Raw genomic sequence first — 21,885 nt, 5'->3', positions numbered from 1 at the left:
GCCTCAAAATACTCTGCATATCGATATCCGTTCAAATTAAGTTAATAATAGTATATTACCATACTTTTGAGAAAATTGAGTAAAACCCCCCGTAAGTTTATTCCGGAGTTATAAAAATTTATAGTAGTATGGAATATAATTTGAAGCATATTATCCCCAAGTTTGATCAATATCATACTATAATATTAGTAACAAAGTTACAGTAGCTCAAAGTTGACTTTACTGTGTGAATTTCCTGCAACTAAATATCAATATTACACTAAAGTGAGTAGTCAGAGATGCTAAATGCATATACATAACGGGCGACGTACAAATGGGATAGTTGTCCTGTTTAGGGTTTAATTCTTGCTACCAGACCCAGTGAAGCAAATTGAGGTGACCAGCTTGGCAATATATAGCTAATCTGATGAGTAGTTAGGGAGCTGATCCTACTTCAGTTCCTTGTTATCGATTTGAAGAAAGCTTTCAACTTCGTCCATAGAAAGTATTTTTCTCTGCTCTATGGAATAAGGTCATTTCATAGCCTTATTCAGACACATAGTGTAGCCCCCAATGTTAAACGTGTTGAACAAAGTACATATGGATACATTTTTGGAAAGCAAAACCTTTTGTAATTGTGATGTTGATGCTGCTCAGTAATAAACCCTTTAAGTTGAGGGAGATGGCACCACTACTACTTGAAATCTATACACCATTGACACCGCAATCACAAGTAGAGAGCGATATCTAACTGAATATAATAACAATTCTAACACAACGAAAGATCCATCATTCTTCTTCTGGTGGGCTTTCTATAGTTTACGACCCATTATTTCAACCAGGTCCGCGGGCGAAGGTTTGGAAAATAATGCAACATTCTCAAGAAACCATTAAGGTATATTCGAAGAGAAGATGAATAGAGACCAACAGCAACAGCATACAGATATATCTAACCAAATGCACTTCACATACCCTTGCCGGCCGAATCGCCATGAAAGGATTGAGCCGGAGTTATGTGCTGACTGCTTGATGGGAACATTATTTATGTTGTAGATGAAACTTTTGGATAGTCCAGTGGTAGAATTATTCATTAGCAGGATTCATATGGCAACAAGACTCAAAACTCTGATAATCACCGCAATATGTTAAAATCTCGAAGAAGTGTGCTTATCGTCGTTCTTTCTAAGCCAATAAAACTTTACTTCCACATTGATATAATCCCTCAGTTCGTAGTAAGACGGCGCTAGAGTGAAAATATGAGCGTAAGAATAGTTAATTCTATTTGCTATTAATTTCTGCTTAAGTGTCTACGTCTAAGTTGCGTTGCAATTGAAGGTAAACGTGTTATCTATGTAATACTTATCAGGCGTTAAAGATCTACGAGTATTAATTATGAAAAGCAAACAATTAATAAACGTTCGGATTAAGGGTTGACTCAACTTCATCCGATTAGTTCTATCTATTTTTAAAAATATTCTCAATAACCGTCTTTTAGTGTTTTTCTTAAACGATTGAACGTGATGTCCGGGGGAGGAGTTGGGGGTTGTGGAGTGGAGAAGGAATAGGAGAAGATAAAGGAATATGTATATGCGAGGAGTGAAATCTTTATTTGTTTTTGTTTATAAATGCTGTAAACGAACAATATAAAGATCATGTCTCCTGGCCCTGTTATGGGTTCTAATTCAGAGCGGGCTCTAGCGTCATAAATACGAAATCTATTGAATTATTTTTTTTAACCTGTAAATTTTGAAAGTGCCTTATTACAAATGAAGCGTTAACCACGCCTTGAATAAGTTAGTGATCTTCGAGTACCGTGTAAAGGTGTCTTTGATTATGGCATTGGGGTCCCTGAGAATGTCTACCGCTCTGCAGTGAATGTAGTCCAGGGAAGGCTTCTTAAATTTGATATTACAATATTACAATGTGAATTCGCATAGCACCTTGCTTTAATGTGGAATAAGAAAGCATACTCCTGTGGGCGCTAGAGAGCATAGAACTAGCTTTACAGTTAGTTAAATTTCAACTGGTCAGGCGAATACAGGATCAGATTAACAATATTCCGATTACAAGGGGTTTGAAGAGTTTTTTTCTTGATCTACTACTTATGTTTTCACCAGTAGGAACGAATTAATTTTATGAAATTATTTTTTTGACCTTTGTTTCCTGCACCTTCACGTTTACCTCATTAATTTTGGATTTATTTATATTGCGCGAAATTGAAAGACTAGTCAGATATAGTTAGAATACCAGAAAATTACTAGATTTTTCTAGAATGTCGGGAAAGATTTTTTTATTTTTCTTATGCCTATATTTCGGAATGCAGCAGTCCTCTTTCTCAGTGAGTTTTATTCTGACTTGCTGATATTCTCCTTGTTCTTTAAGGGGGTCATTCCGTGTGAAGGCCGCTTTTTTGCCTTTTTGAAAAATTATTTTGGAGGACTGCATAAAGATAGAAACATGATTTTTCACCATATGTTTATTGATATCTCTAGTATATGTGATTTCAGCTTGATATCGTAGCTAGTTTTCGGAATACGGGTCAATTTATGCACCCATCTCCAAAAAAAGGTGTTTTTCTGCTGCCACGCTGGAGGGCGCTGTGTTCATCTGAGGGAAAAAAAACTAAACGGCATTTTATTGTGGACAATATTCCACGGTCCGCAAACCAGGATAATTCGAAAATATTAAAAGGTAAATTTTTGGTTGGCTTTTAAACTTAATTTTTTGGATTTTGGTGTTTTTTTAACGGCTTTTTTTATGAATAAAAAAAAAACGACCCATCCGATAGCAATTATCCTGGTTTGCGGACCGGAGAGATATGTATTATAGAAGTCGTGAAAATTTCAAAGAATTTGGTTGGATAGATTTTGAGCTATGGTGGCAGCCGATTTTCAAGATGCAGTTTCGAGAAAAACGCATTTGAAAATTTAAATGTGATTATCAACACTAAAATTTTAACTCACCATTAATCTGCTATACCTGATCCATAGAGAATACCCTCCATTTCTTCAAAAAAAAGTCTTGTAAAGCCGATTGTTGCTCTCTGGTTTCAATTCTGGCTCTTTTAGCGAGGTCAATCGATCGTCGTTCGGACCGCCAAATTCGCGCTTCATTACGGCGGTCGACATAAACCTGACATATGTGACCAACTTGACATCCCATTGTCACTAGGATTTTCAGAATGCCATTGAATCCTTGATTGAAAATAATTACAGCCAGAAAAGTGGCTATTTCTACGACCTTGGCCGCAGAATGAAGGTGTTTAGGAGCGAAAGTCCAGATCAATGCATTTAACGACTCATTGTTATTTTGAGTCTCTGCTCCTAAACATCTGTTCAAGAGATCATCTCGTGACAAATCATCGTAGATTGGTTTGATGACTGTTTGAACTTCTTCAGTCAAAGGTGCCTTCTCGTGATGGAAACTATCCAGTTCTCCTTTAGCTTCCACTTTGCGGCATTTGCACCAACTATCCTCGCCTGCTGGACAATTTTGATGCTGAGGATTTTCGTCTGTAGAACATTTATGGAAGAAAGTTGCCCAAATTTCTTGTTTCATTCCTTCTATCGAATTTGCGTGTCGGCGAATAGCTAGCCCAAAAAATGTAGTGAGGTCGTTAACAACCTTGTCAGTAAGTTTTCCAGTCCCTTTTCCACCAATGCCTTTGTGATTCTTCTTTGCATTTCTAAGCCGCGTTCCCATTCTTTTCTCGAAATATCCTACGCATTCCTTTTTTACTACTACGGATATTTTATTATTTGCAGATATTTCAAGAAATACCGGAGAAAACTCCAGCAAAATCGAATATACAATATACAACACTTGTCGCAATTGGAACATCCATGTTTATGCTTGCTAAAAGTTTCATTGCTGATGTTGATGCGAAGTCCTTTTTCTTCTTTTCGATTCCCGTGAAATACTCGTTTTTTAGTGTGAGCATGACGTTGAACGTTAAAGCGATCTCCCTTCGTACGATCCATTTAAAAAAATCACTGAACACCCGTCAGCACAATACTTACACCAAAATATAACTGAGTATAGCTTGAACGCCTTTCAGTGCCCACTTTAGACTGGATTATCCTTTTTATTCCAAACAGCAAGTTTAGACAATTGATTGGTTTGCCATCTTTTTAGATTTATATCTGTGTTCGAATTTATAAGGCTCAGGTAAAAATCTAACAGGTACAAAAAGATTCGATGCTCTTTCTCATCGAGTACTCCAGCCGCGGCTGCAAACTCCTTACCTGTTTAACACTGTAATTTCTGAACGACTCAGAATATCGGAAAATCGCTTTGGCAACATATTCTCCACTACATATAGATACTATTCATGCAAAAAAAATCGATTTCTCCAACCCGACACATGGGATGACCCCCTTAAGGGGGTGTTCTTTTTTCTGGCATCAGGAAAAAATGCAAATGTCTTTTTATATGTATTATTGGAGTCTTGAATTGTGATATAAAATTTTTTTTGGTAATCCTTCGTATTTGTTTTTTTGCGATCAAAGTGGATAAAGAAGAGTCCTCTCTAAAAATAAGTCGGTGGCTCGTGTGTAACACCTCTATTTTTAAGGTTTTTTATAAAACAAAACCTATTTAAAATCGGCTTACTGTCTATCCGTCTGTCTGTGGTGGAAATTGTTCACCCATACATACAGTGAGTTACATCGCTCTACGTGGAAATTAAAAAGGGAGGTCTCCATATGTGCAAAAGGGGCTGAAAAATTGTTTTTTCACCGAATTCAGTATGTTGGGCTCAATTAGTACTTTTCAAAGGTGGTCTTAGCTTTTAGATCTAATGCAAAAAGAGGGAGAGCGAGCGTCATTTCTTTCACGGACCTGTTCTCAGAACCTACCCAACCAAGAACTCTGAAAAAAACCCAGAAGCTGCCACGGTACGGTGTTTAGGTTCCGAAATACCCGCCATAAGATATCGGTTCAAATAAAGGTATTAATAGTACTTAGTAATGTAATTTACTGGATAACCACCTTTAAGTTCATAATATAAATATAAATCGCACTTTACTAACAAATTGATAGTAGATCATGAATGTCAGTGCCACGCCAAAACGAATATTCTGATATAATATATATATGCATATACAATCCGTGCTAGGTACTAGCATCCAGTGTCTGGTTTCCCAGCTTGCTAGTAATCTGAAACCAAAGATTTACACGTTGAACGTCCGAACTATTATCATAATTTTACCTTATTAAACATTAAAATGATTATTCGGAAAAATGTCCAAAAATCGTGTCTACTTTTCATTGAAAATCCAAAAGAAAAATAGGAAATTATCAACGGAAATACATAATCGTGGTTCGGACCAGAACTGCGAATGTGTGAAAGTTGCATTTTGATCGATTTAATAGAATTTTAGCTGCGTTTCCCACCAGTTGAAAAAATATAGTTTCGGAAAAACAACGCGTTTAAAATGCTAGTTTTTTATGCACGTTAACCTGGCGCGTAAATTGGTAAACATTTTGAATTTCGCTCTAAAATCTCTACAGTATAGTCCCGGTGTAGTGCTTTCAAAATATATATAAAATAAAAAATCGACTTCTGGACACCATCGCAGAGGAAGATCCCCTAAATACCAAAATTGTTAAGTGTTTAATTATTTAAATACTACTAATACCTGTTGCAGGAAATAAATGCTGGCCTCCCTGAACGGATCGGGGTATCATGCCCAAGTGTAATCATACTATCTTAGAAATAAATCTCCATTTTCTTTTAATTAGTAATAAGTTAACAATGTAATGAAATTCTGGAGTCTTGGCCATTCGCTCTCTCCGGTGCATTGAAAATCGAATGCGGTTGTTACGCAATTTCTTCACTCCGCCACAATATTCCAACCCCAGTTGAAACCAAAGGGGTTCCAGCGAGGAACCAGACACTCGGGTCCCTCAGCTCGGCCGCAAGTTAAAGCGGACACGACGCACGCTGCTCCTTCTGGTCTTCGTAAAATGACTGAAGTGGTCTTTGAAAGGCGGTCGTTCAAATTCACACTCAAATGTCTTTATAAAAGAAATAAACAAAACCTTTCATACCTGAAGCGTCCAGCTTCCGGTTGCCCGACTTGTTTAAGGTTTTATGTAAAACCAAATCTGATTTGGAATTATTAATGTGCCTTTTCTCCTCTTAGGCGCCTGCTGATTTCCCAGAGGATCCACAATTTTTTCCCGCCCTCTTGTTTGGTGGCACCTTGATTGCGATATGATTAGGTGTCACCTGGGTCGCCTGTAACACTGTCGCTTATCCTTGATAAACTCAGACAGCTCAACTATTTTTGCACCAAGATCTGTGAGTTGTGTGCGTCCTTCCGCTTGATCATTCACGATCTGTGGCATTGGCGGATATCTTAGGAATGACGCGCTTCTCTTGAATGGGCTCTTGGTCCTGAACACATGCGGTGGGTGTTGTTACCGTTCTAATTAGGACGTGCGTGCAACAGTCGTGATCTTTGAGCATAACGGCTCGTTTTTAAGGTTAAAATCGGTTTATTGTCTCTTTGTCTGTCTGTCTGTCCATCACGCCTATTTTTCTCGGAAACGGTTGTAGCGATTGGCGCCAAATTTGGTGGAAACTGGGAATTGTGAACGCTCACGCATACAGTGAGTCACACCTTTTTATGTCGAATTTAAGGGTGGGGGTGGGGTCACCATACGTGCAAAAGGATGGTGCTTATTTTTTTGTACCAAATGACTGCATTTGTGTGAGGTATCAAATGAAAGACCTCGATTTGGATTTGTTCGAAAGGTGGGAAGTGCGGGGGGGTCGAAAGTGATCATCTCCTTGAAGGATCCATTCTCAGAAACTAAGCAACCGAAAAATCTGAAAAAAATCTGGGGGCTACCACAATATGGTGCCTAGACTCCGAAATATCTTCCTTACCGATATCTCTTCAACTAAAGTTAATAATGGTTTATTACTATAATTTTTAGTAATTGGCTGCAAAACCCCCTTAAGTTAATTTTAACACCATGCATTAATATAGACTATAACATAGAGCGTGATCATACCAAATTTGGTGAAAATCGCACTCTTACTAATGAAGTTATAATAGGTCAATATTGTGGCTTCTTTGCAAATTCAAGACTATGAATGTCAATATCATCCGAAAGTGGATACTCTCACATAATATATGCATATATTACGTGCTACGTACTAATGGGACAAATGAACACTCATATGTCTTTATATAAGAAATACACAAAACCTTTCACACTTGGAGCATCCAGCTTCCGGTTTCCCGACTTGTTTGCATGGTTGGCGGGTAGTGATTGTTATAGTTTCCGTACTGCATCCTTAAGAGATGGTGAGGATTCTCAGGTAGCGCAGTTCCGCGGCATTTGCAGCAAACTCCTCACGATTGGCTGTAAGAAGGTTAAGTAGGATTAGCTGCAGGTCTTGCGATCAAGGAGGGTGGCCTCGAACGGCTTTCAGCGTCCTGTGCCATCTTTCAGGCATTCCATCGGACTGAAAGTAATACTCGGTTGTCTGGTGGCCTTTGAAGCTGAGGAATTAACCTAAATCCGAGAAAAGCGAGGGCTCGAACTGCATTCTCTGATTGGTGATTATGATTGCCGGCATGCCAAAGCATGGAATCTACTCTCGATGGAGGGTGTTGGCCCAAGATTGTGTAGGAATATCTTTCAGGGGCATCGCCTCAGGCCACTCCGTGAACCTGTCAATGATGGTGAGGCATTACCTGGTAACTCCAACATGTGACAGCGCCGGTAGATAGCTTCAAAGCAAAAGTGAGTGGTTTATCGTCTGCAAATCACCTGCCATCGAAGGAATACCAGTAGTATTTGATTATAAGATTCGCAGCTAATAATTCACGACTGTAGGTGCTGTAATTCCGTTGAGAGAGGTTCAATTTTTTGAAAACAAGCTCAGCCGCTGCCAAATTTGGTTTACCCTTTCTTCTTCTACTTACGGCAATGTCTGGGGCATCGATGAAAGCATCTTGCTGAGGAAATGCCGGAATTGTAGTTTCCACCAGCTTGTGCTTGATGGTCTGAAATGCTTGGACAACCTCTGAAGGCCACACAATCAGGCGGGGGTTTTTAATCCTCACCCCATATTAGGAATCGTGAAGGATCAATTGATGGTGCGCGGCTTTGCCCAAAAACCTTCTTAAATCCTTAACTGTTTTCGGAAGCGGAAATTTCGAAATCGCTTGGTATACAACCGAGTTCGGTTGGATGCCTACAGGGGTAATTAGGTGGCCAAGGAATCTTACCTGCGGCTGTTAGAATTTGCATTGCTCAACGTCTAGTTGAGCAGGCCCCCCTTAAGGGGAGAAACCACATTAGGAGGTTTTCAGAATCGACTCTTTTTTATTGCATGGATCGTAAACTTGGCGATCCAAGAATACGATGTAGAAATTTCAAAGCGAAAGCAACTGTACATATATTTCCCGTTTATTTTCGTCACCACAAAGGGGCTGACTCGCAGTACATTGTATAGTTTGTCGACCAAATGTGTGATCCACGCACTACTGTGACGGTTTCTATATACTTTACTTATGATGCAATTTCCGACTCAGATTTGTAGGTCGTTTGCTAGAGTAAATTCTGAGCGACCCTGCAATGAATAAAGTTTATTTGAATAAACCTCATTTTCTCAGAAGTCAACGTTTTCCTAAAGTCCTAGCATTTAGCACTTTCAGCAATATGCAGGTTGTCTCGTGCTTCGTTCCCTACATAAAATGAACATTTGGGGTCTCTATTGCACTCCCTGGCAATATGGCCTTTTTTCCCATACCTTCAGCATCGATCGAAGCGACCAATGCCTTTGGTACATGCCTTCCCGAAATGACCAAACGCGAGGCACTTGAAGCACCTCTTTAAGTCCATCCTTTTCGAACTTTCCGGACAATAATTTTTGCGCTGACTCTACTGATAGTCGCAATGTGGCCAGTGAGTAGACGTTTTACAAACTCACATTAGACATCTCGGCAAGCTGCTCCAGCTTGAACTGTCCCTTCAAGACAGTGCGAAATGTGCACCTTTCCATGTCACTTCATCGAGATCCTTCCACTGTATGTAGACTTCATGTTTTCGGGACGGTACTGTGAAATTCTCCCCAAGTGAGTTCTTAACTTGGGTTTGGAAGCCATCAGTTTTTCCCAAGATGAATTTTTTCAGCTTTTGAGTTTTTTGAATCCTGTTTTCCACATAGATCTTTTAGGCAGGGGTTAGCTTCAACCTTTCTCAACGTCTTCGAGTGGGACAAATTGCCCTTGTCGGAGATCATAATTGCCTCTGGGCGAATTCGCACTTCTTTTTCGCCTTTTTCTTAACTTCTTTGGTTCATCCACCATTTTCGTTCCCCTTAGATTCTGTCGATTCAATTGACGGTTGGGGGATCGGTTCGCTCATGTGCTTTTCACACCCTTTTTAAGTTTTTGTGTTAGACAAATACAGTGAGTTAGGTCCTTTTACGTCGAATTTAAGGGGGGTGTAAATTTTTTTTTCTCCAAATATAGTCATGTGGGATATCAAATGAAAGGTCTCGGTTAGTACTACCCTTAGCTTTGACATTTGTTGGAAAGGCGGGGAGTTTACGGGGTCGAAAGGGATCATTTATTTAAGTGTGGTTAGAGCACAAGGCTGTCATACGGAAGGTCGCGGTTCAAATCTCGCTAGCGGCATTGGGATTTGTATCGTGATTTGACGCCGGATACCAGTCGACTCAGCTGTGAATGAGTACCTGAGTCAAATCAGGGGAATAATCTCGGGCGAGCGTAATGCTTACCACATTGCCTCCTACAGTGTTCTGTAGTGTACCGTGTGGATTGTTGCGCCAACGATTATTATTATTATTATTCTCAGAAACAGCCCAACCGAAAAATTGAAAAAAAAATCAAGAGGCTGCCACTATATGGTAGCTAGGCTTCGAAATACCTTCCATACCGTTACTATAATTTTCAATAATTGGCTGCAGAACCCCCCTTACGTTCATCCTAGCACCATGAAATTTTGCAACGATGTAGGCTATAATATAGTTTGATCCTATCAAGTTTGGTGGAAATCGCACTATTACTAACAAAGTTACAATAGGTCAAAATTATCACTTCTTTGGAAATTCAGGATTTTGAATGTCAATATCACCTGAAAGTGAATATTCTCACATAATATATGCGTATATCACGTTGATAAACTCAGACAGATCAACTATTTTTGCACCAAGATCTGTGAGTTGTGTGCGTCCTTCCGCTTTATCATTTACGATTTGTGGCATTGGCGGATATCTCAGGATTGACGCGCTTCTTTTGAATGGGCTCTTGGTCCTGAACACATGCGGTGGGTGTTGTTACCGTTTTTGTTGTTCAGCGATCTGCTTTCAACTGGTTTTTAAATGGGTTGCAAAGTGGTGGAGCACAAGAGTCCCAAAATGGTTAATTACTTCAAGGACCCATTCTCAGAAAGCACCCAACCAGAAAATCTGAAGAAAATACGGTGGTCCATGCACATGGTATCTAGGCTCCAAAGTACTCTTGGTTACGATATATGCTTAAATAAAGTTAACTCTAATAAATTATTATTTTTTGAAAATGTACTGCAAATCTTCCTCAAGTTCGTCATAGATCCGCATTCTACACTAATATAGGTTTTAACAGCATATTAGAAACTTTCCTGCTGTTATTAACAAATAATTACCTCTCCCCGCGAGATTATATATCGGCACCACATTAAATTGAATATGGGGTATATTTAACGTATATATACTATAGGCTAAATAGACCTGGAACCATCTTGCACCAAAATATTCCTTATTCTTCCGAGAAAAACATTTAATTGAAAATGCCTTTTTGAAATTTTGGTTTGATTTTCTACAATAGGAATTTATATTATAGTATATTATAATATATATATACATATGTTACAGTCCCGAGTTTGTACACGGACTGTGGGAAGCGGGTGCTCGTCCTTTATATTCGTTTTCTTGATTGGAGATGCTACATGTATCTTAGCTCTTGGCTGGTATGTTCAATCATGATGGCTGCTACTGATAGTCAACCGTATCCCAACGCATTAGCCATCAGTATTCGTCGACAGTTGAAAAAAATGTGTCTGGCTCACCTTTGGTTCTTTTGTGGGACTCTTACTATCTAATCCACAGTGTCATCGACTTATTCGTTTTCACATACGTGTATAAACACCCTACTACCCATATGGCAGAATAGAAGCACCTAATGAAGTATTTATCCACATATCTTAAGGTGTTCGTTACTATATTTAGCACAGGAACAATGGAGGTGCTCACCTTACACCTGGATGAAATTCGACATTAGATAATGGTGTTGAGTATTATTAGTCGATAGAATGCCATCAAACTACTTTGGAATTCACTCGTTTTTCCTTTAGATTAATGCATTGGAGTAAAACTATTTTTTACAATTCCTATCTAATCGTCTTATCATCCACTTCACTAATAATTTCCATTTGTTTTATAATTTTCTATTCGAACAGAATCCAATCAATCAAAAGCAGCTTTCGTGATAAGGATAAGCCGTCGCGTTTCAAAGACTTGCAAACGACAAGGTTTCAAGTTGATGAATCTCAAATGGATGAATCTGATTCAAACGAATCCGACGAGGACAGAGAGAACCTGCTGGAAAACGAGTACGACACTAAATATGGAAAAAGCTTTCGGTATGAATGATTTTTTGCTGAAATCCAACGGAATCGATTATCTGATTTGTATTCCATTCAGGCATTTCACAAGAGAGGCACTCCCCCGCCTCGACAATTACCGCAACATTATGTCGATCCAAGCTGCTTACCGGCCAACTCTTGATGAGTTGCATAACGCAACATTGACCCACAAGGTAAGTGCACTTTTTATTGGCATGCAATAAACTGTTCTGGAAGGCGCTTTACATGGCGCTTGCATATTTGGTGGAGATTTTAAGAAAGAGTTGCTTTCTTAGTATTTCTGTATTCCAGACGAATTTTTCAATTGTGCTAGAATGTAGAAGGGAACCTCCGTTCGCCATCCGTCAATAATTCAATTGCGTCCCAGTCCCAAAATTGGTATTCAGGTTATTCTGCCTGGGGGGAATTTTTCGTTTATTTTATATCGTTTTTCTGCTCCTTAAAGATACTGTCCTGGGCTTTTTGTTATCACCGCTATGCGCTTATTACTGATGGTAATATAATTAGACAGAAACCACATTGAATTGGGTCTTGTTTATACTCAAAATAAATATATTTATTTTTGTGTGTCGAACGTGAGTGAATGAAAAGCATCGGCAATTGACATGGACTAATGCTTGGTGATACAAATTGGCAAAATACGCATAAAGACATTTTCTGGACAAAAGTCACGTTCTTACTAGAATGCTCGATTCATATCAAATACTTAATGCCTACATTTTATTTTCGCTTGAATTCACGAATTGCAAATAGCAAAAGTCGCAATGGCGAAGTGAGTTATAACATTTCTTTGTTTTGTTGGAAGTCAAGGTTGTAAAAGTCTCCACAACTTACGTTACCATTAAAATAAATTTCTATTTACATACTTTCTACTACTTCTTAGACAGAGTCCAATTCCTCTAAAGATTGTAGAGCACGATTTCAGAATGGTCTAACGTTCCATTGTCTGAACCAGACTGAGGATGCCTAGGAAACCCAGACGTCATTTCCCATAATGCTTGCAGTTCTGCTTAGCCAGTGATTTGAAGTTTGATCTCCGTGGTAATTTTACACGTTCATCCTAGTACAAATACATGTTTTTAAAATACTCGTATACACTGAACGACCCGTTTTATCAGTAGCCTTGCCAAATCATCAAGTAGCTATTAAGCTGCAGTTTTAGACGGAATCATTAAGCGTTGATGGTATCCCTTATTAAGGTTTTGTGTGAAATAAAACCTTTTTATAATAGAATTGATTCTGTCTGTCTGTCCGATTGTCTGTTTGTCTCTCTTTGTTTTTTCCGGAGATAGAAGCCTTCTAAAGACACTGCTACACATGTTCCAGCGTGGGGGATTTTGACCCACTAAAACTACCCCCTAACTCCTTTTTCGCGGAACTACAATAAAGTATTTCGCCAGTTGCACATGGCTCTGGCCTCTCCTCAGTTGGGTAAGTTGTCCAGTTTAAACCTATAAAGGTATTTACGGTATCTATCATGTCTCGTGAGAAACTACATCTGATAATTTTAGAATATACACTAAATGTTTCCATTCTTGTTGCCACCAGCTTAACTGATGCTCCCTTTCGACAATTTTAAAGGCCAAAGTGTTGTTCGAAAATATTCCGGTTACCGCGTAAGTCGCTTCGCCTGGGATAGTTCTAAAACTAAAGCACATTATTAAAGAGGTTTTTCTACAAAGCGTGGTCATTTTTGCCCCATTCTAACATTAGGCGCCTTAGTGCAAGGATCCTGCTTGAAATTCAGCCTTACATATATAGTATCATCACTTAACGGAATTTTATTGCTGTTTTTAAGGTTTTGTTTCACACAAATTAGAATCGATTCGATGTCTGTCTGTTTGCAACACCCGATTTATTCGGAAATGGCTGGACCGATTGTCACTAGGGTGGGAGGGTGAGATCGTGTGGTCTGTTGTTGCTTTTACATGCAGCAAATAGTGCCATTTTGTGTTAAGTTTGAAGGGGGGCTCCCCATACTTGTAAATGGAGGGTACAACTTTTTTTTCACAGAATGTACCCATGTGGGTATCAAATGAAAGGGCTCAATTAGTACTTTCCGAAACTGGTCTCATATTTGAGCGGTAGATAGGGCTCAAAATATGACCCTCAAAAAGTGTAACCATAGTTGTGAATCTGAACGAAATCTAGGCCTCAAAATACATCCCGTTCCGTTATCTGCACAAATAAAGCTAGTAATAGTATATTGCCATATCTTAGAAATTTAGCCGGAAACCCCCCTTAAGTTCATGCTAGAAATACAAAACTGGTACTTGCATAAAGGATAACAAAAGGCGTAGGAAGTTTGAAGGAAGTCCAACTATTATTAACAAAGTTATAGAAGGTGAAACTTCTACAAACATTTGGTTTCAGTTTTTTAATCATTTATATATCAGTATTAATTACTCGAGACAGATGTATTTATTTTTCTATGTAGATATGAATAAAGCTTTGGGGTGGTGCCTTATTCAGATAGATATATGTGTACATTAAACAAGCGGTATTCGATATACGTACTTTAGATGTACAAATGTATACTTTTATGAACGAAGTAAATCGAAAATATGTGTACGATCATTTTATATACATTCATATATAAGTATAGTATTCTGTAACAAACAATTTTTTTTTGTTTAGGGTGCGAAGGATATCTACGTCTGTAATATGTAGGTATATCTTCTAGTTCGCAAAAAGTATAAAGGAATATATTGGGTTTTTAACCATATCAGCATCATCATCATCAACGGCGCAACAACCGGTATCCGGTCTAGGCTTGCCTTAATCAGGAACTCCAGACATCCCGGTTTTGCGCCGAGGTCGTACGCCATCGCTCCATTTTAACCAGGGTCTGCCTCGTCTTCTTTTTCTACCATAGATATTGTCCTTATAGAGTTTCCGGGTGGGATCATCCTCATCCATATGGATTAAGTGACCCGCCCACCGTAACCTATTGAGCCGGATTTTATGCACAATCACCTTTTTGACTGCAGTCTATATCCCTTCGACTTCAACAAATAATTCATCGTATTTGCTGGAGTGAAGCGCTCCTCAATTATAACTTCTAGTGGAGGTATTGAAATAAGAGGTGTTCTGCGTCTTGTGTAATGTTCGGACACTTTAATAATATGACGAATCCTCAGGCCCAAATCGATGGAGGTATGCTTAATAACCTCTGTGCCTGTTAAAAACTTGTGTTGCGTCGAAATCTACTTCCTCGTGGAGTTGCTCGACCCATCTCCGAATATCCCATACGATTTTGTAGGTCCACCGTAATTTCTCTGACTCGTTCCACCTCTCCTGCCATTTGGCGATAGTTTTACTCCGTGCGAACTACTGTTGAGATGGTTCCCTGGTGATATATACTCGATCATAAAGGCACTGTCCTTCTCTCACCAGAATATCAATTGGGGTGATCGCTACTACCAAGCAGGCCGCTTTGTTGGATACGGTTCGGTAGGTGCAACATGTTCGGATTGCTGTTCCCATTTTTCTCCGGTTTACTTACTGTTTCAGTGCATCCGCCCTCACTGGGACCGCCTATATTCGGTAGCATTCTTGCCAGCAGTGTTACGTTGTTGTTCTCCCTTCCCTTGACGATAAGCTCTACTTCCGTCTTAGCGATAGGCCTGCATTCACCAGCCAGGACTTAATGTCGTAAGCTTTTTTATTGGCGTAAATTTCGATCTCATCAAGGAGGTGCGCAAAAGTCCAATGCTGTCCGCGAAGCCGATGATGGTCACCCGGGTAGGGAGAGTTAGGGTCTGTACTCCGTCATACATAATTATCCACAAAAGTAGTCCTAGGACGAACCCTTGTGGAACTCTGCATGTTGTTTAGGATAAGTTATGTCCTTAATCTAAATTGTAGTATAGTAGTCTATCGATTTAAAGAATTCTTCATGTCAAATGCTATCACTGCACAGCATTTAATAATAATAATCGTTCGCGTAACAATCCATGTTGGATCAGGGCCTCGAAGTGCGTTAGAGCACTTTATTCCAAACCGTTACGGTACATTACAGTACACTGTAGGAGACAATGTGGGCAGCATTGCGCTCGAGATTATTACCCTGATTTGACTCAGGTATTCATTTACAGATGGGTCGAGTAGAATCCGGCGCCAAATCCCACTCCCACCAGTGAGATATGAACCGCCGTCTTCCGTACGGCCTTTTACTCTAATCACTCAGTTATTCGCACATTGCACAGCAGCAGCATCCTCGTCAAATGCGGCCATAGCCACGTTAGCCACCAGGGTAACCGCATCGTCGCAGATCTTTTCTTTCGAAATCCGAGAGCCAGAGGGATCCCATTCTTTTCGGCAGTCGGAAATGATCTGTTGTAGATTATTCGTTCAAATAATTTTCAGTATTATTTAGAAGGCACATCGGTCTGTAGGATGGAGGTTCACTGAGAGGGTAGTCCGGACTGGAAGTGAGAATTAGCCTATTCTTTTTCCACTCTGTGGGAAATGCTTCTTCCGGTAAATGCCTCAGCAAACATGTGTGGCGCTATATTCTCTGCTGCCTTAAGGGCCTCGTTGGGGATACTATCCAAGCCAAGAGCGTTGTTTTCTGCTATTTTCTTTGCATCTTCCAGGACCACTTCCTCGTTTACCATTGGAATTCCGACTGAATCTACTTAGACAAAGTTAAAAGGCTTTCAGATTTTGAGGGAAAAGATTCGTTACTATCTCATATAGCAGGCTAGGTCAAGTAATCGGTGGCGCCACCCTAAGGGTCCGAATCAGCTTCCTTCCACAGCCTCTTAAATTACCCGTTTTTACTTTTTACTATAGTCACATGCAGATCGGCTTCCGTTCTATTTACTTCGACTTCCGGCCTTGATGCAAGTCTTGCAGAATTCCTCAATTTCATAATTCCGCCAGAAGTTTAGTACGCGTATTTGGTTACTAGTACACCTTGGCATGGTCGTATCGCATGCTTGTCGTAAGTTTTGACCACTTTGGGAAGGGTCATCATTTGCGTTTTCTTCCAGCGTTGTGGTTTGCAGCAAATTTTCTTTGTCAAACTGTCTCTCCAGGAACGATACATTTTTGAAAATTGTTTGATTTGAAAAATTGTGGTCAGACGGTCGCTCTATATGTAACTTTCACTGATGTGCCATTGGAGATGTTTAGCTGAAGTGTCACTAACAAATATGACTTCTATCACCGACCCCATTACCCTTTTTCGAAAAGTGTTAACGCATTCAGTATTTGCTAGAACAAGATTCAGACCAGAGAGAGCTTCTAGTACTACACGTCCTCTTGCATTCGTGTGTTAAAATCGCCAGCTATGGTTTTAGGGTCACGGTCATTTCCCTCCCTCAATAGTCTCTTCACCATTGATTGGAAACTCCTCTCTTGTAAGATAGTGCCGCATCCATGTAGATGGATATACCACCTAGTTTCGCTTGCGTGAAGCCACTTCCGAGCATCTTCATTGTTCTTTCTATGGTTTCATTTTCCGTATGCCCATGTCACAATTTTTCCGTTCTTATCCGCGACTCAAATTTTACTGGTTTGGCCTTCGTATTGTTCGCAGACGCAGGTCCTAAGCGGGACGATCCGGACTTTGCTGGCAATGATAACTCTCTCGTCGCTTCAAGAGGTAAACTTATCGACGCTGTATCGAAATAGTTGTAGAATACCAGTCTCCTGTATAAACTGTCTATTTAGCTGGGACCGTAAAGGTTGGCGAGTTTTCTCCTGCATAGTAATCTCGCCTAAATCCTTTTAATCAATAACTACTTCATTTCTATTCAGTTTGACTGACTTTTCGCCTGATTTAAATTCAACTCTCCGGATAGTTTGGTGGTTAGAGCACTAGAGTGTCGCACTAAAGGTCGCGTTTCAAATCTCACTGATGGCAGAGGGATTTGTTTCCTAGTAGATATCGGTCATTAGGGGACTCAGCTGTAAATGAGTACCGGAATCAAATCTGCGTACTAATTACGGGCGAACGCAATGCTGATCACATTGCCTCCTACAGGGAACTGTTATCCTGTAGTGCACCGCTACTGTCTTGAATGAAGTGCTCCAACACACTTGAAGGCCCTGATGCAATTGGATTTTCGCGCCAACGACTATTATTATTAAATTCAAACAGTAAGTCGCCTTTATGTGTTCGCCTTATACGGTTCACACTTTAATCTAGATCTGTCAACGAGGTGTCGGTCTTGACCTTCGCAAAATGTCGGGGTATGAAAAATTGGCAGAGAGATGTCTGCGTGGTTCCGTCTGAAGTCAAAAATTGTCTCACAGTGCGTAAATGAAAACAGTTGCTACTTGCGAAATATTCATATATAAATATTTAAGTTTCTAAATTGAGAATATTCCAGCTTACACTTCACACATGTACGCATCGTCATTTGCTATTCTCAGCTCTGACTACTCGGCTTTGTAATTAATACTAAAAGTTAAGCCTGTTCTGTAGGGTACCTATACAGCTTTTCCGTTTGATACTCCACGTGACCATATTCTTGAAAAACAACCTCCCTTTCGAATGTAGGATAAGCCCTTCTTTAAACTTAATCGCCAAATCCTCCACGTCCAGTCTTTTCATTGTTATTGTTGCTTGTACTTCAGTTAACTTATCACCACAGTGCAGCTGATAAGCTCACAACAAAAAATACAAAGATAAACATCCATGACCATTGAGGGACAGTTGTTCTATCCCTGAAAATTGTGCTGGTAGTATATAAAGAGGAGAGTCGCGACATACTTCCCAACTTAGTCTTTTTTATGGTTTCTAGCCCCATTCCGAGGAGTAATCTCATAAGCCAAGAATTCAGCCGAATTTTCAAGCTACAATACCCATTATTGCGAATAATTTAAACATCTACTTTTAGCACAATCTTGAAAGTTAGCTTAACTAATTTTAATGTTTCTTGAACACAAATTTATTTGCGATGCTAGTTAATAGTAGGTAGTAAGATTCTCTCACTTAATTTGAATGTAACGGTTTACGGTACATAAATAATGCAATGCTTGAGGCAATATGCCACTAATTTCAGTAAAAATAAAGCTTATAATAATAAAAAGAAAAACTAAGAAAACAATCATAGCAGACCTTCATTGCTATATCTAATCATAATATATGTTGAATTAATCGACACTATCGCGGGTACAATATTTTTTTTATTATGCGGTTATCAACTCTGAATTTCAATAAAGAACGTTACACAGTTTTGGGAGTAGTTAGGGTTGGAAAATGTAATTTAATATCTAATTGAAAAATCATCTTTTGTTATGGCTCGCCAACCTCAAGCGGTATACCTTCTTATTGCTAACAGTTCCTAAAGTAAAGGAGCCGTTAGAAAGTGTTCCAAGTTTTTTAAAGCGACCTTAGCCAATGCAACTGAGATTCCAATTGTCGGTTCCGATTCGAGTGTAGGGAAAATTTAACCCTCTTTTGCTAGGGTATCCAAGGTTTTATTTCCCTCTGCACCACAATAATCAGTTATCCAGAGTAGTTTCACTCTATTGAACCTAGAAATAAAGTTAAATCGATTTCTAAATTCCTGAACGCTTTTCAAAGTTATCAAAGTACTACTCAACGCTCTCAGTGGAGTTTGACTATCGATTCAGACTGCGATGCTTCTGTCCTTTACCCGCTCGTCAAATACCCAGATTGATGCCCTTAGCATCGCATTCACTTCATCCTAAAAGGCCGTTTCATGTTGTCTCAAGGGGAAACTCCACTTTTCGTTACTGTTCGAAAGGTAGACTTCTACTGTTGAGCCTTTTCGTGCTTTTGAGCCACAGATCTATATGGATTTAGCAAAGTAGTGGGAGTTACTCCACTATGCTAAATCCTACCCCATCTCGCTCGGTGACAGAACTCGCGACAAGCTGACGAAGAAAATGCCATCAATGTCGTTAAAACACATAATTATCGTGCTGAATTCAAAGTTCTGTCGAGAAATCAGCAAAGGTTCTTGACGCATGGGCGGAGTCAGGACGAAAGTCAATTAGCTCGAGCGAAACAACGTGCCTGTCGATCCCTATATCGTATGTGCGAGAAGGCAGACGGCGACAAGTGCGATGAGAGAAAAGGGTTCGTAACGGGCAATGAGCGTGGCATACGCTCGCTAATTCAATGTAACGACAATTTGACGGACCTTCATGACCTTGTACTTCTCAATAAATCAAACGATTGCTTCAACGGGAACGGTATATATTTTATTACCGTCACTAACTACAAAGCCGACTAACGACTCTCAACAACGACCGTTGATTGCTGCCTTGCGAATCAAGCCATCAATAAAACAGCGATAGGAACGCACTTGCTGCAGACTAAATGGTGGCGACTTCGTGAGAAAACGAAAGAAATTATTCCATTACGAATGTCGAGGAATCATGGAATCGAGTCAAAAACACGATCCACAAAGCGGCCTAAGCAACCCTCTGGGTCGTCAATCCTGGTAAGCGGTTCACCAATCGAGACACTTAGCTTTGGAATGACGATATTCAAATGAAGGTCGCTGAGATAAAGCGAACACTCAGGACGGTGGGGGAGATCTGTATCGACTAATCAAAAGCCGACACCAACCCATACGATATCGAACACTTCTATTACGTTAATGACAAGAACGATACTTTACTTACCGATCGAAGTATTCGTCCATCCTTCACTTCCACAAGCATTACGGACATGTGGAGCAGTACCACCTGTCAGCGCCTCTGAAATCGTGGGAGCAATCAAACGAATGGAATTAGGGAAGCAGCAGGAACTGATGACATAGCACCTGAGCTCTGGAAAGCGATGAGCTGGGACGCAACATTGTGGCTCAGCGAGTTTTCCAATTGTGGAGGATAACACACTATTTGACTGGTAAGAGAGGCCTACCATTCCAATATGGAAAAAAAAAGGTAGCCCAGCAGAATGTTCAAATTACCATCCAATTCGGTTGCTACCCCATACCATGAAAATTTTTCAACTTATTTTTGATGACCGTATTCTCGTTCAAATAACCGTGAATCAAGTCGGATTTGTCAAGAACTGCGAAATTAGATGCGTTTTCTCATGGAGAAACACCCTGAGAAGCATCGCCTTCTTTTTAATTGCATTTCTGGATCTAGAGAAGCCATTTCACCATGTGCGGCACAAACTCATCTAATATGCTCTGCGGCAACGTCTTGTGCCAGAGGTTCAATTGCTCTATCGCAATGCGAAGGGTGACGGTAAAATCAAAACCGCTTCATGTGTCCATTGGTGCTATTCAAGGAACTCTCTTTTCTCCACTTTGTTCTTGTTGTGGACACCGTTCAGCGCTGTATACACTGCTCTATGCATATGAAGTTTTCCTAGTGTCTCTTAGCAAATGGAGTTATCACCTCATACAACACGGTCTCAGACTGAATCTGAAGAATTATTGACGACGGATCCCAAAGAAATTAGGGCTACCACTGTGAATGGCAGTGATCCGCCCAGAACTGAGCGAATCAAATATTTCGGATGAATGCAGTCGTTTATCACCTGCGTTATGAAATTGCTCCTACGCGTGGCGTCCCGTAGCTGGGATTCTTTGTTATCGATGCATCAGCGAATATCTCAAATCAAAAAATGTGAGATGGCTTCGATGGTATGGCCGGAAAATTCGTGCTAAGGAGGATTCACTTACCAAGATTGGTTTGAACATCGGCCGAACCAATGATGGCTTGCTACTCTGGATTCAGATTAAGTCTTTGGATGAGCAAAATTACGTAACCGATCAAAATGAGCCGACCCCGTTTCTGAACAGTACAAAGGCGAAAAAGTGCGGCTAGTATTTTAGCTTGGTCTTCTTTAAGATTTCGAACTCTTATTCCAAAGAGTGATTTCATAAATGGAGTCTTCAGCCAATTCAATTTACAAAATCCTTTATTGTGAATAATTTATACATCTATTTTTAATACAATCTTGAAAGTAAGCTTGACTAATGTCCATTTTTCCTGAATGAAAATGAATTTACGATGCTAGTTAATAGTATGTAGTAAGATTGTTTCATATAATTTGAATGTAACGGTTTATGGCCCATAAAAAATGTAATGCTTGAGGCAGCAAGTAACTAATTTGACGAAAAATATAGCTTACAATAATAAAAAAAAAGACTAGGAAAACAATCATAACAGACCAAAACGCTACTATATCTAATCATAAAATATGTTGAATAAATCGGCACTATCTCGAGTACTATTTTTTTTACTATGCGGTTAGCAAGTCTCAATTTCAATGAAGAATATTACGCAGTT

General features: G+C 39.7%; 1 protein-coding gene across 4 annotated transcripts in view; it reads left to right on the top strand.

Annotated features, from left to right (window-relative positions):
• LOC119648291 (bumetanide-sensitive sodium-(potassium)-chloride cotransporter) overlaps nucleotides 1–21,885 on the top strand; it is a 219,360-nt gene that overhangs the window by 60,995 nt on the left and 136,480 nt on the right. For all 4 annotated transcript variants that reach the window (XM_038049948.1, XM_038049950.1, XM_038049951.1 and 1 more), the window contains exons 3-4: nucleotides 11,464–11,646; nucleotides 11,708–11,822. In XM_038049948.1, the coding sequence (XP_037905876.1) occupies nucleotides 11,464–11,646; nucleotides 11,708–11,822 (298 nt within the window). The remainder of the gene's footprint in view (nucleotides 1–11,463; nucleotides 11,647–11,707; nucleotides 11,823–21,885) is intronic.

This window comes from Hermetia illucens, chromosome 2 (assembly GCF_905115235.1).
Source record: "Hermetia illucens chromosome 2, iHerIll2.2.curated.20191125, whole genome shotgun sequence".
Taxonomy (NCBI): Eukaryota; Metazoa; Arthropoda; class Insecta; order Diptera; family Stratiomyidae; genus Hermetia; species Hermetia illucens.
This window is presented reverse-complemented; position numbering and strand designations above follow the sequence as displayed.